The sequence below is a fragment of the Xiphophorus hellerii genome, chromosome 22 (genome assembly GCF_003331165.1).
Source record: "Xiphophorus hellerii strain 12219 chromosome 22, Xiphophorus_hellerii-4.1, whole genome shotgun sequence".
Lineage (NCBI taxonomy): Eukaryota > Metazoa > Chordata > Actinopteri > Cyprinodontiformes > Poeciliidae > Xiphophorus > Xiphophorus hellerii.
In genome coordinates, this window is record NC_045693.1 from 15,700,680 (window position 1) to 15,716,703 (window position 16,024).

Here is a 16,024-nt window from a genome sequence, read left to right on the forward strand (position 1 = left end):
TTACGTTAGAAGACATAAAAAGAAAGCATCAAACAAAAGTCATTTTTCAGCAACCAAAGAAACAAATCCTAAATTTGTTGTTTTTAGGAGGCGAAGATTGAGAACAACCTTCAAAGTTTGGCCACTGATCTCGCTCCACTCTACAAAAAACTGGCTCCTGTGGCATTCCAGAACCAGGTATGAAACATTGAAACTGTAGAATTATAGCTACCAGAACCCCCAGAATTGGGGTTGTTTTGAAGCTTTTGCTGACTCTGTTACTTTTATTTATTTATTTTATGTCTTCTGAACCATCATCAGTGGATTAGAGAATGTTTACATGCAATCCTATAATTTGCCCCAGTTTTTTTCCGATAGCACTTTTCAAATGTCTTATTTTCCTTCTACCTTTCACAGGTGGAGTGTGAGGCTGCAGTGGACGCTTGCCGGCTGGGCAGGATGGAGGGTCGTCCTTTTTCAGGGGTCACAGCTTGCGTAGATTTCTGCGCTCACGCTCACAAAGACACCAGCAACATGAACAACGGCAGCACCGTGGTAAGCACTCAGTCAGAACTGTTACCAGGCTGGTTACTGTTGGGCAGTGCCGGCTGTGCTTTACAAAAGTATTAACATCTCTTGGACTTTTTCAATTTTTGACTAATTAAAGCCACTGACTTTATTGTGTTTTGTTTGTAATTTTTTTTGTAATAGATCAATGTAAACTACTGCATATCTGTAAAGTGAAAGGAGAATGACATGTGGAGACTGAAATATTTGCTAATTCTTCTTCTCAAATCTCAACCATATTGGAAAGGGAATCTCTGTAAATATTGCCTGCGATTCGCAAATTGATTTAGATTTGAATTTTGCTTGAGGCATTCAAAAACATGAACGTACTTTTATATAGATGGATCACAACCAATTTTCATTGTGTCACTGGTCTGTATTTGTTAAAAAAATTACAAGAAAAAAAGGGCTCACTTTCTTACAGTAGCTTTCTTACCAATAACTTCACGCCTTAGAAGAAGACAATTGGAGTCATATTTTTCAGAAAGGAATGAAACTCTTGACCTCTTCCCGGTGTGCTTTATCAGGTTTGCACTTTAACAAAGGAAGATAACCGTGCGGTGCGGAATATACCTGAGGATGAACAGCTTCATGTGCTCCCACTGTACAAGATCTCTGACAAAGACGAGTTTGGTCAGGTTGAAGGCCAGTGGGCCAAGATCCGGAGTGGAGCTTTGCACGTTCTCTCCTCCTTCCCCAGGGAGGTAAGTGGTCAGTGAAGCTCTGCTCAACGTTTAGGGGGAGAAGAAGTTCATTTGATAGCATATTTCAGCAACAATGCAGTTCAAAGTGCTTTACATCATAAAAACACAAATACACAAAGTCATAAAATGACACCATACAGTCAACAATTGAGAATACCAGTAACACACATTACATTTTGAGGAATGCCATTATTAAAATCATCAATACACATCAAATATATTGGTCAATGTTTCATTTATTATTGTTTAAAAACAATTCTAAACAGGTGGGTTTTTAGTGTACATTTAAAGGAACTCAGTGTTTCAACTGTTTTGCAGTTTTCTGGAAACTTGATCCAGATTTGTGGTGCGTAGAAGCAGAATGGTCGATGGTCAACACTCTATGTTTGGTTTCAGTCGTACTTTAACTCTTTAAATCTTTTTATATCCTGTCACAATTTTTATCCCATGCAAATGTTATATATTTTTTGAGGAGTTTATGTGACAGAACAACATAAAGTTGCAGATAATTGTGGAGTAACAGGGAAATGACTCATGATTTTCCCTTTTTACAAATGAAAATTGTTTTATGCTGCACATTCCACATGTAAGCATCACTTTTAATTCATTCAGTTTAGAGTTGAAGGCGCTACATGGAACATTGGCTTCAGACACACTCTTACATGTTTACACTATAGCTTAGTATTGTTGATGCAAGACTTTTGAAAACTTCTATGACTTTCAGAGCAAGAAGTCTGACTTTGGGCTCAGCGTTCCAGTTAATTTTCCCAACTCATAATAAATCCAACTAAGATTCTGGGGCAATTTTTTAAATTGACTGTGAAAATTTATGTTTAAATGTTTTTTTCTATTTATTGGGGCCATTTGTTTTCAGGTGCGTCTGCTGGCTGAGCCTGTGAAATCTGCTCGTAAGATAAGACAGGAAGCTCGTCTGAAGGCGCAGGCAGAGAAGATGGAGAAGAAGCTCGGGATGTCTTCTCTCACTCCTGGGAAAGTCAAATCTGAAACCCCCAATAAAGGTAGTACAGTACATCTAATTATCTGAATGTTTTTGCTTTTATAAGAAAATTACAGAAATTATTTTATAACTGTGATAGAAAAACATGTCATTTGTTTTCCCCAAAAAGAGCCTCAAGGCTTCTACAGCTCTTACGGAGTACCACCGAGACCCACCAGTGTTGGCAGATCCACACCGGAGAGAAATCAAGCCACTGCTTACAGCCACAGCATCAGCAGCTGCTCTTCTCCAGGGGCCGGGATCACTTCGCAGCGGGAGGTCCTCCCCTCCAACCAGCACAGTGTATCAAACCTTCAGTTTAAGCATAATGGCGTAGCTGTCGGCTATCATAATGCTGGTGCCACTATGAGTGGTTTAACTCCAGCGTCTGGTGAGCAGGGTCCTTTACTAGAACGTATACCTCCACAGGACATCAACAATGACTTTCCCTTTAAAGCTGAGCCCAGCGAGATGCACTGCTCCGCTCTGCACAGACTGTCCCCCTCCTCTTTCTCTGCCAGACCTACCTCTGAGGGCCTTTTCAGCAGGCTCAATGGACTTCTTCGGGCTGCAGAAAGTGTTGCAGGAGAGGTCAGGGGCCATGACTTCCCTCCAGGCCAGTCTCTCCCCTTACAAGCCCCGCCTCGCGAACCGCAACAGGCGAAGCAGGAAGAGGTGTGGTCCGACAGCGAGCACAACTTCCTGGATGAGGACATTGGCGGTGTTGCTGTGGCGCCGTCACACGGCTCAATCCTGATTGAGTGCGCGCGCCGCGAGCTCCACGCCACCACCCCCATCCTCAAGCCAAACCGCCGCCACCCAACTCGCATCTCCTTGGTCTTCTACCAGCACAAAGCCCTGAACGAGCCAGGCCACGGGATGGCGATGTGGGACGCCAAGATGGCCAAGCGGGAGCGGGATCGGGAGGAGGAGGCGGAGAGACTGAGGATGGAGGAAAGCGGGGGTATGGGGAAGAACAGAAAAACATCAGGGGCTGGGGAAGGAGAGGAAGACGAGGATAAGGAGACAGCGGAGACAAGAAGGGTAATGAATGTCCCGACACGGCAGGCTTTTACTGCGCCGACAGGCGGCGCTATCACCGTGTCTCCTTATGCACTTACGCATGTGACGGGCCCTTACAATCGCTGGTCTTAGTCGGCATGTTTCAACAGACTCACTCGAAACTCCTACACCGTGGTTCTGCCTTACCTCATTCACCTTCAAACGGCTATTCTCATCGTCATCGTGTTGCTTTTTTTAATTGTACTTTTCTATTGTCTGCTAACTTTGTCCTTCCTACAGTCTGCCATCTTTGGTGATGGGAAGGACCAAAGTTTGTTGGCTTTTTAACTGTGAGTTTCGGTGCTGGTTTTTAATGTAAAGACATGGTGCTTTGAAGCAAGATGTTTTTAAACTGGTTTTATACACATGATTTAGAACAAAAAAGATGTGATTATTTATTCCGATCATAATTTCTATTTAATTTCTGATATAAGCCTGTTTACTGCAAGATGTCTATGATACCCTGCTTTATATTGTACAGTAGGAGTGTACTTTGGTGCCATTCTCACTGTAACCTTGGTTTAGCAATTTTGTTACTTCACATAATTTTATTTACTACAGATTGTCACATGTAGCATTATGCGTTTTCCTTCCACTGGCTCCGTCTTCTGTTGGTGGTTTAAAAAAAATCTACTTTTTTCTTCATTTAGATATTTTATTTCTTTAATTCACAGCTATAAATGGCATATTAAGAAGCACTTTCCCTTAACTTAACTTGAAAAGCAGGGCATAAGCCTGAATTGTATGTGCTGACAGAGATACTATACAGTAAATTTGACAGTTAAAAATTAACCATGTTTTATTTTACAGTATTTCTGCAATAATTAGCTTTTTATTCAGTTTGAGTACACATATTTAATGAAATTCTGTTCTCACCAAAGTAATGAATCATGAGAAACTATCGAGATTAGGTTCTCAGTTCGACCAGAGCCGGTCCAAGGCTGTGTGAGCTCCTAAACAGAGTTATTTAGATGTGGGGACCCTTGTAGCTCTGCTAATGTCCCTTTGTTACTATTGTTAGCTAGCAAAATGTGCATGTTAGCTAAAGCCTAGCTTCTGGCCAATGAATGTGCATCCTTTGTAGCAGCAGATTGTGGGAGAGACCTTGAGCTAACATTTTAACTAATGTTAGCTTATCAACAATTTCAGTAAGTTTGCTAGATTTCATTCTCACACTACATTAAACATGGTCGACCACTTTTGTATAGCTTATCGCTTTACATAGATTATTTTCTTATATTTCTTTTTTACAATATTCACTTTTATTTTAAAAATAAAATATCTAGAGCTACAATTTAATATGGACACAGAAGTTAGCTGGTCAATGAAATTAGATCATTTTTAGCTTGATTGGTGATGTGGACGTAATATTTTATCACAGTATTTTGTTGCATCTATTTCGTGATGATAAAAACTTTTAAGAAAATTTATCACTGTGCTTTTGATTATACTTCTTGAATTGCATGCAGATCTAATCCGAACAAGTCCTTCTCTCAAAGTACAATTTAACCACTACCAAAAAGCCTGCTTCACCACAACAGTTATATTAATTAGAGCATTTGAGCTGTTTAGCAGTGCACAATATTGGATTGAGTCATATTTTGACACATGTGCAACAGTTACTAATGCTCTTACAGATCCTACTGTAAGAAGAGAAAAAATAATTTAAACAGACAATGTAACAATACCAACTGACCGATTGCGAGGTTTGCTAAGTTTATTAGTGAGAGGTTGTCCTTGCTTTTGGCAAAATATTCATAATTACACAAATGAAGCCAAGACAGAAGACTCTTGAGTTATACTCAGTGGAGACTCATTTGGGGAGCCGACCCAAAAGATCAGAATCTTGGAAAAGAGTTGAACTCGCCCTCACTAGTTATGAACTGTACTAACCCTTCAGATTGTTACTATAAAATGCTAAAGGCAGAGAAAATGGACGTCTGCATTATATTTTTGCTTTGCATCAATTGCTCTCATATCTTAGATTGCTCATGCCTTGGGCCGGTTCTGGTATTCCACTCTTGGAAGAGGCGTCTTTCATAGGGAACAGGTGTGATTATAGGACTTCAAAATCTAACTGTATATTTTATTGGTGCTATCTTACAAGATGCTATAAATGTGTCAGATGTCAACACAACACCCTCTTGTAAAACCACTTGAACACCATGTCGCACTCAAACAATTGCTTAAGATGTTTTTTCAAGTGCCCAGCTCTTGCGAAGACCTTTGTTTACATATATCTTTTTACAGGGTCTCAATAAAGGGGCTGGGAGTAGCTCCTGGGAATTTTTTGTACCCATTAAAGAGAAGCTCTTTATTTTTAGGAACTAAGATGATTGCAACTTTAGCACAACCCTTCACTCATATTCACACTAAGACAGATGACATTACATGTTTATCTGAAACATTTGGCAGACTTGGTTTTGGTGCTAAAAGAAAAGATATCAAAGTGCAGATACTGAGTTAAACTGGTTCTAAACTGTATAAAGGTGCTTTTTCTAGAACTCGTCCTTGTCGGACGTGTTCAAACATTGTCTGTATCATTTCTTTTGTCAAATATTGACAGACAGGGGACAACAGGATGAAGCATTAATACGTTTTTCAAGTGCAAGTTTAAGGTGCATACTGGTGCAGTTTTTCATTTACAGTTTAAATGTCTTCCACATTTAAAGATTTCTCCAGCAGCTCTTAAAAAATCTGAACCTACATGCAAAAAATAAATAAATAAATGAATGAATGTAAACTGTTTGGAATCCACTGAATTTTAAACATCACAATAAAATGAAAATTGTATTTTTAAATTTTTTTTTTTATTATTATTTCTTTTGAACGGACATTTTCTGTCCACATGAAACATTTTTGTAACGAGCACCAGCATTTAGACAGACTGTAAATATGTATGTGAACCACCATTGTTTTTACTGTACTGTTAAAGGTGTTTTAGACAATGGGTGATCTTGCTTATTTTAAAACTGAATTACTGTATGTTGCTAAAAGTATATCCAGTTTAGACTTGAGAAGAGACTAAATTTAGCATTCCTTTTACGGATGGCTGATCTCGTTCAGGATTGTGAAATAAAGTCATATTTATATTTTGGACCTCATCATGATTTACTCTTTGTTTTTGTTTCAGTTTTTCATGCTACCTTCAACAACACATGGCTCACTGATAAGTTCCAGTGTATTGAAATACAATTTTAACCACAACTTTACATACTGTTTATTTTTAATATTTAGTCATCTATCCAGTTAGGAAGAAAATATATTATTTTTATTTGCTAAGTTACAGACTATTTGAGGAATTTACTTACAGTAAGGTCATTGTCTCTTTATGCAATTTGTGAAAGTCCACATGAAGTCATAGGCTTCAAGTTGATTTAATACATTTCAGGGATGCATATTTGCAGACGTAGTGTAAGGCAACGTCACAACACACTGGTTCATGGTGTGAAGCAATGTTTTTTTTCTGTTTTAAGGCACAGTAATTGGAAAGGATACGCAGGATAAAGTGCTACATAGTGGAGATAGTCATATCAAAACCTTTATAAAGTCACAAAAAGGATAAATAATCTATTCCAGAAAATGTATGGGGTGGTCATTGCTACCCTTGCATCTCCCTGTTGTTAATAAATGTATCCTCATCTGGTTTTGAAACATTCAACAGAATCATGCCACGAAGATGGGGATGCAAAGCGTTCCGGTCAGTGGTTATGTCAGCCAGGGGACAATATTTTACTAAATCTGTCTCCTGTGATTGAAAGATGAAACCAACAGATGGTTTCAGACTTAGATTTCTAAAAGGTCTCTTATATACACTGGAGCAGGATCATTTAAGGCTCTCAAAGAAAATGTTTAAATGGTTTCTAAAAAATGAACAAATTACCAGTCCTTTCATGAGATAAGTAATATACTTGCCAATTAAATAGTTTTTAATTGTAGGCACTACAGCAATAACTTAGGAAGGATCATAAGTCAGGTGATGTACACAAAATGTTTTTATCAAATGTATAATGACAGCTGCTCATGACTTTTTGTCAACGTTAGTCCTCGTGGAAAGTATGATAATTTACTAAACCACATGTGACAAAGCTGCCTCTTACGGGTAATAACCAAGGAGGGAACTGAGCTCTAGGCACCAGGTTCCAAGTTCATCTGGTTCAAAGTAGTTTTGCATTACAGTGAAGAGCTTTTAGTCAAGTACAGACACATCCAGGACATAAAACTATCTATACACAAGGTAAGAGAGGTTCTAAATTGTGGCATCTATTGTAGATTTGTGATCAATGGTAGAAAATGAAATAACCAATTTATATTTTCAACATTTCAAGTTACATTTACCAGATTATACGTCAGTAAGTCACATTTTTGTTTCGAAATTGTGAAAAACATAAATAATGTTCTATTTTAGGTTTGCGTATAAGCAGAGTTAAATTAAAATTTGTGTTCATAACACTATGGAGAGACTTTTGTCGCCAAGTATTATTTCTCACTTATTCACTTATTGTTCACGATTACCAATCTAATAAACAGTTTTTTGGCTCACGTAAGTCGTTCCCCCAAAGAAATACTGTATTTCATTATTATTATTATTATTATTATTATTATCAATAATAATAATAATAATAATAATAATAATAATAATATTAATAATAATAATTATAATAATAATACTACTACTACTACTACTACTACTACTAATAATAATAATAATAATAATAATAAATAAAACTATGCGGAGCTTGATTATATCCTTTAGATCACTCAAGTCAAACTGGAGCGGTGCGGCTTCCGTAGAGCGGATTGAAGCGTCGCACGGGCAGATCGTTTCTACAAGTCAAGATGGCGACATCGGAGCCGGTAAGAGAGACGAGACACAGATGAAAATAACCTACTGATGCGCGCGGAGAGGCTCGTTGAGTCCCCGCTTTAGTAGTTGAATTTAATTTCCGACGTTTCCACGTTGAACGTGGCGCTTGTATTTAGGGTAATTGGCGATGTTTCGCATTAACAATATCGGCGTGGATTAGCGTTAGCATGCAGTGCAATGTGCCTGACTTTGTCGGTAGGGAGGGACTGATTGACTGAGCGTCGTTCATTCATACTTCACCCAGTGGTTTGCCTTGCTGTTGCTCGACATTAGACTCAAGGTACAGTGGTGGTCATGGCGGGAACATTTTTATTTTGCTCCCTTTAATTTATTGATGCAGTTAATGGCGCTAAAACACGTGTGTATCGAGCTTCTAACTAGCCTAGCACGCCTGCTAAAACTAACGCTAGCAACCCTTAGTTGTGAAGTGAGCTAAGGTTTTATCTTTTTCTGGCACTTATTACGAGATTTATTGAATTGGTTTGATCTGTAGGTGTTATAAACGTTAATTTGGTGACTCGCGTTCAAATGTGTCCTTCAAAAATACAGCTTGAAATGTATAATAATATTGTCAGTGTAGGGCCTATGAATGGCAGAAGTCTTCCATAATGCAGATATTAAAACCTTGCAGGTGTCTCAAGTTTCTGTTTTAAAAAAAAATTGATTTAACTGATGAGTTTAAAATATCATCAAAATGTCTTTGTCCTGCTATCATCTTTCTACGTCCCTCCAGCAGCAGCAGTCAGAATGTGTTTCTGAGTTTATCATTGGCATTTCTTTTTAACTGGAGTTTATGCTAATACATATCCATGGTTTCAGCCTTGGCTCTGATGTGTCAAGTGGACATGTCCATGGCGCTGTCTGTGGTGCTGAAGAAACGAGATGTAGATGTTTACTTAAAGTTAACATCCATTATCTAATCTATCTTTCTAATTTTGAATGTAGGCACCCTGGTAAAAGGTAGCCGGTTTCCACTGTTTCTCTCATATAACTTATCTTCTTTTTCAATTTTACAAGTACACTTGATGTCTTAAGATATTGAAGTCATGAGGATAAAAGTTTGTCAACCCCTTACCGTAGTTTCCTACAGGCATAGAAGTAAACATAAACTTTAATAATCACTTGATTAGTACCCTTACAGTGGTTATGTCTGCTTTACTTTTATTTCTTCTTTTTTAATATTGCAAAATTAACATCGACACAGTCTGTCTGTCCGTTCTGTTTTGCAACATCTTGGGTGCTCTGTCGTGTGAAATCTGTGGAACTGCTGAACATTCAGAACCACGTTTCAAATCACGTGATGAGTCTCTTGGTCCTGTGTGAGGTTTGGCAATGACAGTGGGCAAAATCTAAAAGAAGATCATAATGCAGATGATGATCAAATCATGTAAACGCAGTGGATGCACTTTCAGCTCAGTCTGTGCTAATTTGGATTCACAAACCCCCATTTTGTTGAACGCAGCGAGTGGGTTAGTCATTCATCTGGAATGAATTATTTAATTTGTGGGGAAGAGGGGGTGTTGTCTTTATTTGTATCCTTATAGCTTGCCTCTGCCCTCCGAGGATTTTCTATTCTGTGTGAAGGACAACGTGAAAGTGAAATTCAAATTTTACACAATCTGATTATGGTTAAGAAATATTCTTGTACAACAGAGAATCAGAAGCCAAGTTCAGAGCCGTGCTTTGAGAAGCTTGCTTAGTCATCTCACTGTTTCATGTTGGACGTCTAAGCTGGGTGACTGATTAAGTTGGCAGGATTTAAAGGCTAAATTGTTATTGAAAATATTATTAGTAAGTGTTACTCATTTTTTGTAGCTCTGATTAAAAAAATGTGTTGGTGCCTTTCTCGTCTGCAGTGCGCGCAAAACTAGGACTCATTCAGATTCATGAATTCTGTTTCCTCTGCAGCTAAATGATGTGTTTGTGTGTTTATCTCTGTAGAAAGCAGCTGAAACTGAAGATCAACAGGCTGATGGTCAGGTTGTTGCAAATCCTGAGCAGTATATCAAACATCCATTGCAGAACAGGTGAGAATCAAACACACTGAGTTGAATAGGTAAATGTTGGAAAAACATTTTGAAAATCAAACTTGGACTGTTCTACTGAAATCATTTCATGTACAAATGGATACATTTCTTCCTCATTTAACTGAGTTGGTAAATTAACTGCATCCTTCTTGATGGACATTGCAAAAACATTTGCTAAATGTTATAGAGCAAACAGCAAAGCAAGAGTGAAACTTTCCTGTTTCTGTGGTGGGACTAAACCCATTGTGTGTTTTAGTAATTCAAGCTTCAGGAACTTGGAACCTGTTTGCAATTTCTTTCATCTTGTTCTATTTTTTTGTCTCTTTAATACACATTTAAATCACACAATGAAGCTTAGCTACACTGTTACAACATAAGGAGACTTGGTAATCTCTTTACGTTTTAGTGTGGCAACATGATTTTCTTACAAGGTACTACTTGAAACTACCAGCTGCTTGAAAGTATGAAAAACATATTTTGCTTCTGAAAATGTGTTATTTTGGGGAAGTAAAAGAACATGCAAATATAGGTGCAGTTAAACAAGCCTTAAAAGAAATAAACAATACTATAGATTCATGAAATACAAAGTGGAGAAAATCAGAATGCAGATTTTCTTGCATTGAAGAAAATTTGATCTGTATTGTTCAGCCTCTCATAAAGAGATCAGATAAAGGTCACATTAAGGCAAAAAAAATAAAAAATCAGAATTGGGTAATTTCAGGTTGCAGTATGAATGTAGCCAAAGTGACACATCAGACAACATCAATAACTATTGATTTGTTTTTTTGTTTTAAGTATTGGAAATACTGCCAAACTGGTGGCATGACCTTTCTTGTTTTTTAACTGTGTTTTATCCACAGTTTTTTTTTTTTATAGCAGTTATGAGATGCGGTGACAAACCCTGAAACTGCTACTGCGCAAGTTACGCAACAGATTGTTGCTAAGTAACCAAGAGTGAGTGCATGAGTTAGTTGATGGCACTCACTTTGCTTAGCTAGCTGGGAAAGGTTGAGTGGCTAAAATCTTTACTCTGCCTACATCCCCCAGAATGCTGTGCGGTTCTGCATCAGAATCCAGTGAAATTGTTGAACATTTTATCAGCTGTATTTTCTATTGACATCGATCATGTATCTATTGTGATATAAATCTATTGTTATTGGTTTGTTGCCCAGCCTTACTACACAGTATGACTGGGTTTTACGCTGCTTATGGGTGGGTTTAATGAAACAGCTGTAGGTCGTGGGGGCACTGAGTTCGCCCGGTGTCCCCTGTCTGCCCTCGGCCCTCTCCCGGCCAGCCCCGCCCCTCCTGGGAACATATGAAAGAATAAATGGTCCCATTGTACACAAAGGCTGCGTTTCTAGTGCTGCCGATGGTTTTCTGCGTCCATGTGTGCTTTTGTGAGAAGCTGTTGTTTCTGCTGTGCACTGAGGTCATACAATATGAAGTATAAACCTCTTTAGACCAATTTGGCTCATAATATTAGATAAGAGGTACCGTATTTTCTTTGCGAGAGGTACCGTATTTTCTTTGCGAGAGAAGCAATAAATTGCCATGTGAACCTAAAATTGCTTCCGTTTTACAGATGGGCCCTGTGGTATTTCAAAAATGACAAGAGCAAAAGCTGGACGGAGAACTTGCGTCTCATTTCCAAGTTTGACACAGTTGAAGACTTTTGGGCGTAAGTTTCGTTTTTATGAAATGATACAAACTCCTACAAATACAATGTGGAATCATTTATGTTTATTTCAATAATGTACTGTGAACTGTTTCTGAATATTACAAAGATACTATTAAATATTTCCATAATAATATATTTTTCATGCTGAATATATGAAACCTTCCATCAAAATGCAAACACATACAAACCAGCAGGGCTGTTTTAAAGTCTTTATTTGGCTCCCGTGTTTGCAGCAAAAGAGGCTTGATATTTATGTTTGGATTTTTCTGAGTTTTGTTGTTTAATGTTAAAAATTCTTCTGATCTTTGTTGCAGACTATATAACCACATACAGCAACCAAGCAAACTTGGTTTTGGTTGTGATTATTGCTTGTTTAAGGTAAATCTACTTCTTTTTTCTTTTTGTCCATTTGTATGAATATTTTGTGCCTACAATCTGACATTTCTTCCTTGTTATCATCTGATAATGTTTTATTTATTATTTATTTATGTTGAAATAAAATAAGAGTGGGTATTATTTCACTTCCACAGTCTGGTTTTCATACATACTAGCATATCTGAAATCAGCTTTTTCAAATTAGGGACTTGAGTTTAAGAAGAGAACAAAAATATGAATGCATCTGAAAGAAAGGAACACACTGTAGTATTTAATATAATTGTAATTATCTGTGCCAGGATGGGATTAAGCCAATGTGGGAAGATGATCGGAATAAGCTCGGGGGTCGATGGCTGATGACCCTCAACAAACAACAGAGGCATAACGACCTCGACCGCTACTGGATGGAAACGGTACCGCCGCTGTTTTCTCCTCAAAACGACTCCCTGTCATCTTATAGCATGGTTTGTTTAGGAAAAGATGAATTGACCCACGTTGTCATGCTGAACCTTACAGCTCCTGTGTTTAGTTGGTGAGTCATTTGATGAGGCAAGTGAAGATGTATGTGGAGCAGTGGTGAACGTCAGACCTAAAGGCGACAAAATATCCATCTGGACAAGCAACTGCCAAAACAGGGAAGCCATCATGACGATAGGGTAAGAAAGAAAGTCACACCAATATGCAGGACTGTGCAAAAATATTCCTAATATTCCTAAAACTTGTTCACGTTTTTGCACATCACAACCTCAAACCTCTGTCTTTTTTTTATGTTTTATGTCATAGAACATCACAATTATTGTGATGTGGAAAAAACTGACCCTTGGGTCTCAAATCTTTATTAAATAAAATTCCGAAAAGTTGATGGAATATAATTAGGCCTGTCGCGATAAACGATAAATCAATTAATCGTATGATAAATTAAAACTATCAACTTCATTTTAATTATCGGCATTATCGTCTCTTCCGGCCTTTTTCTCTTTCTGTTGATGACACTGAATAAATAAAGACTCAACTCTGGTGCTGTCCACCGACCTCTCCCTTCCTCCTTAGTGTAATGCCCAGCGCACACAACACGATCTTAGAGCTGTCGGCCCATTTTCAAAACCTGAGACCACACATTAGCCGACAGAAATCCTAGGTATAACGGTTCGATCCTGCCGTGTGGTGTCCAACAATGGACACAAAATAATGACTACAAGTCCAGTTAACTAATTTTAAAACCAGGCATTAATCAATGCTTTACTACAGTCTACCAGCAATGCATGTGGCTAGTGTCAGCGTAAAGTCCTGACTGAATGAAAATCATTAGAACCTATTTACGTCACGTTAACGAAGAACAGCTGAAAAGTTACCGGGTTTATCAACTGCGGTAGCAATTTCGCTCCAACTCCTCCCCTTGTCATTTCTATATTCTTTGCAGGAAATGTTGAATAAACATTAACATTGTTTCCACATATCATCTCCTATGTCTGCTGGACTTCGGTTGCCATGTCAGCTGTTTGGGATTCCCCTCTGTAATTTCCCCTCAGAAAGCATGGAGGAGAATCTGCGCTTTCTGATTGGATATCTGTCACATTCAAGTCGGGGAAAACCCCTGATTTGGATCAAGCGGCCAGGACAGGACGATCTACCATAACACACCACACACTACAGGATGATCGGTTAAGAAATCGTAACGACAATCTTAGAACGACCAACGTTCTAAGATTCTCGTAAGGGGAAAAATAGGGGCAAAAAATTGTGTAGTGTGAACTATTGCATCAGGTAGTCGATGTGCCCATCTTCTCTATTTAAATCTAATTATTACTGAAGGGCAACATAGTATACAGACTTCATAATCTGCACTCTTTTGGTTGAATGCAGTATTTATTTCCACTTTGGCTTTATGTTGTTTAGGTTTTATTTAAGTAACTTTTTTATTAATGGAGACTGAGAATCCATTTTATTTTTGTTTTTGGTTGTTTTGTTTATTTTGTTTATCAGTTCCAGTGTTAAGTGTTCTTTTGAAAATAAAGTGTATCTATCTTTGGCAGGAAATTACATGCATTATTACATAATTTCCATTAAATCAGTGTAAAAAAGTCTTCAAACAATATTATCGTTTATCGCAATAATTTTTGAGACAATTAATCGCTTAGCAAAAATTGTTATTGTGACAGGCCTAAATAGAATTATATCACACCTTATATTGGTCTAACATCAGATCTCATTGAAATGCATTGAAAGTTGTATTTTTTATGCGACTGGTGTTATAGTGCTGGATTCCAACGACCATTAGGTGGTGACTGTGAGCTTCTTTTCCTTGTCTCTCTACAGGCAACTTTACAAAGAGCGGTTGAACATCCCTATAAAAGCCATGATTGGCTACCAGTCACATGACGACACATCCAGTAAGAGCGGCTCCACCACCAAGAACATGTACTCTGTTTGAAAACCCTTCCCCCTGTTTCAACTTGCTGTAGATTTAAACAATTACCAGTCTGCATCATCACATTAACTTTTTGAGTTGTCAACTACTATAGTGTATTTTCCTTTTATTGCAAACAAATATTGTTTATAGTGTGTACAGTCTGAGCTTCCCCCCAACACAAGGAGTTATTAGAACCAGGCTGGCTGGAGAGTCTGCCTCAAGATGTCTTAAATGAGCAGAAGAACACAAATAATTTCCTTTTAGAGTTGAGGAGTTGTGTTACTTGTATAGTGACCTCCCACAGCCATGCTGAGAGCAAGCTTTTTTCAGCATTTGACTACATTGAGTTGGGAAAGAACCCCCTTAACCTTTTAAGGCCTTGTGTTTTTCTCATGCTGAATGTGTTTCTTCTCCCACAAGAAAAATTCTAGACACATTTTTGTTACACAGAATAAGTTTTAAGGACAGTTTTTAACTTGATTTACTCAGAGCATGAGGTGGGCTTTCAGGTGCATCAGCATGAAGAATCTACAGTATATTATAGTTCGGAAAAGCTGTGGTCGCACTCCAAAGTGGAAGGTATGAATTTTAAGGCCATTTGTTACTTCAGCCATGCTGGAATTGTGGAATATTGCTTGTAGTACTTCTTGTTTTGTTTTCTTCCAGTTACATTTATTTATAATGTATGGATTGCAGTTACTTAGTTACAACGATGAAACTTGTTTTATTTTTCTTTGGTTACAGTTTATAGTGAGGACTACTGCATACAGATGACATTTTTCCCGTGTACCATACAGTAATATTGCTGATAGAAGGTGTGCTTTTTCACTGTTTTCTTCCTAACAGCAACTGTAGATTATGTCGCACTCCTCAATTGATGCGAAAGAAAGATGATATTCATTGTGAAATGACTTTGCTCATAATGTATCTTTATTATCTGTAATTCCAGGATGTATATTACCTTCTTTCAAGTAAAGGTTAAGTGCTTTGCATTAAACCACAATATTGTTGTCACTTTTGTGAAGAGTTTGAGTTTTCAGTGATTCAGCATTAAACCCAATCTTAACAAAATAGGATTACGGTAATTTGGGTAATTTGCTTTTGAACAACTGCAACGAGTCCAAAAGCCTTACAATAAATTGTTTAATGGAAACTTGGTGATGATAAGATGCCACCCTTAGTCGTAGTTTGCAAACTACGGGTACACGTAAAAAAAAGGAAAAAAAAAGTATTTTGAGAATGTTTTTGCACTCATTTCAGAAAGCGAGTCCCATTCATACATTTATTACAGGAGTGAAATATTTGATTATAGTATATTTTTTAATTCAGGTGCTTGAAATCCTTGAAAGTGCTTG

At 37.8% G+C, this 16,024-nt stretch overlaps 2 protein-coding genes across 3 annotated transcripts in view; both read left to right on the forward strand.

Annotated features, from left to right (window-relative positions):
* tet1 (tet methylcytosine dioxygenase 1) overlaps positions 1-6,413 on the forward strand; it is a 36,620-nt gene extending 30,207 nt beyond the window's left edge. For both annotated transcript variants that reach the window (XM_032552348.1, XM_032552347.1), the window contains exons 8-12: positions 88-177; positions 397-534; positions 1,074-1,250; positions 2,125-2,269; positions 2,378-6,413. In XM_032552348.1, the coding sequence (XP_032408239.1) occupies positions 88-177; positions 397-534; positions 1,074-1,250; positions 2,125-2,269; positions 2,378-3,402 (1,575 nt within the window). In that variant the 3' untranslated portion in view covers positions 3,403-6,413. The remainder of the gene's footprint in view (positions 1-87; positions 178-396; positions 535-1,073; positions 1,251-2,124; positions 2,270-2,377) is intronic.
* A 1,652-nt stretch (positions 6,414-8,065) lies between these two features.
* Positions 8,066-15,683, forward strand: eif4e1c (eukaryotic translation initiation factor 4E family member 1c). Its single transcript, XM_032553460.1, has 7 exons — positions 8,066-8,166; positions 10,118-10,203; positions 11,789-11,884; positions 12,199-12,262; positions 12,559-12,672; positions 12,776-12,915; positions 14,576-15,683. The coding sequence occupies exons 1-7, from the start codon at positions 8,149-8,151 to the stop codon at positions 14,688-14,690; spliced, it is 633 nt and encodes a 210-aa protein (XP_032409351.1). The 5' UTR covers positions 8,066-8,148; the 3' UTR covers positions 14,691-15,683.
* Positions 15,684-16,024: the final 341 nt, after the last annotated feature.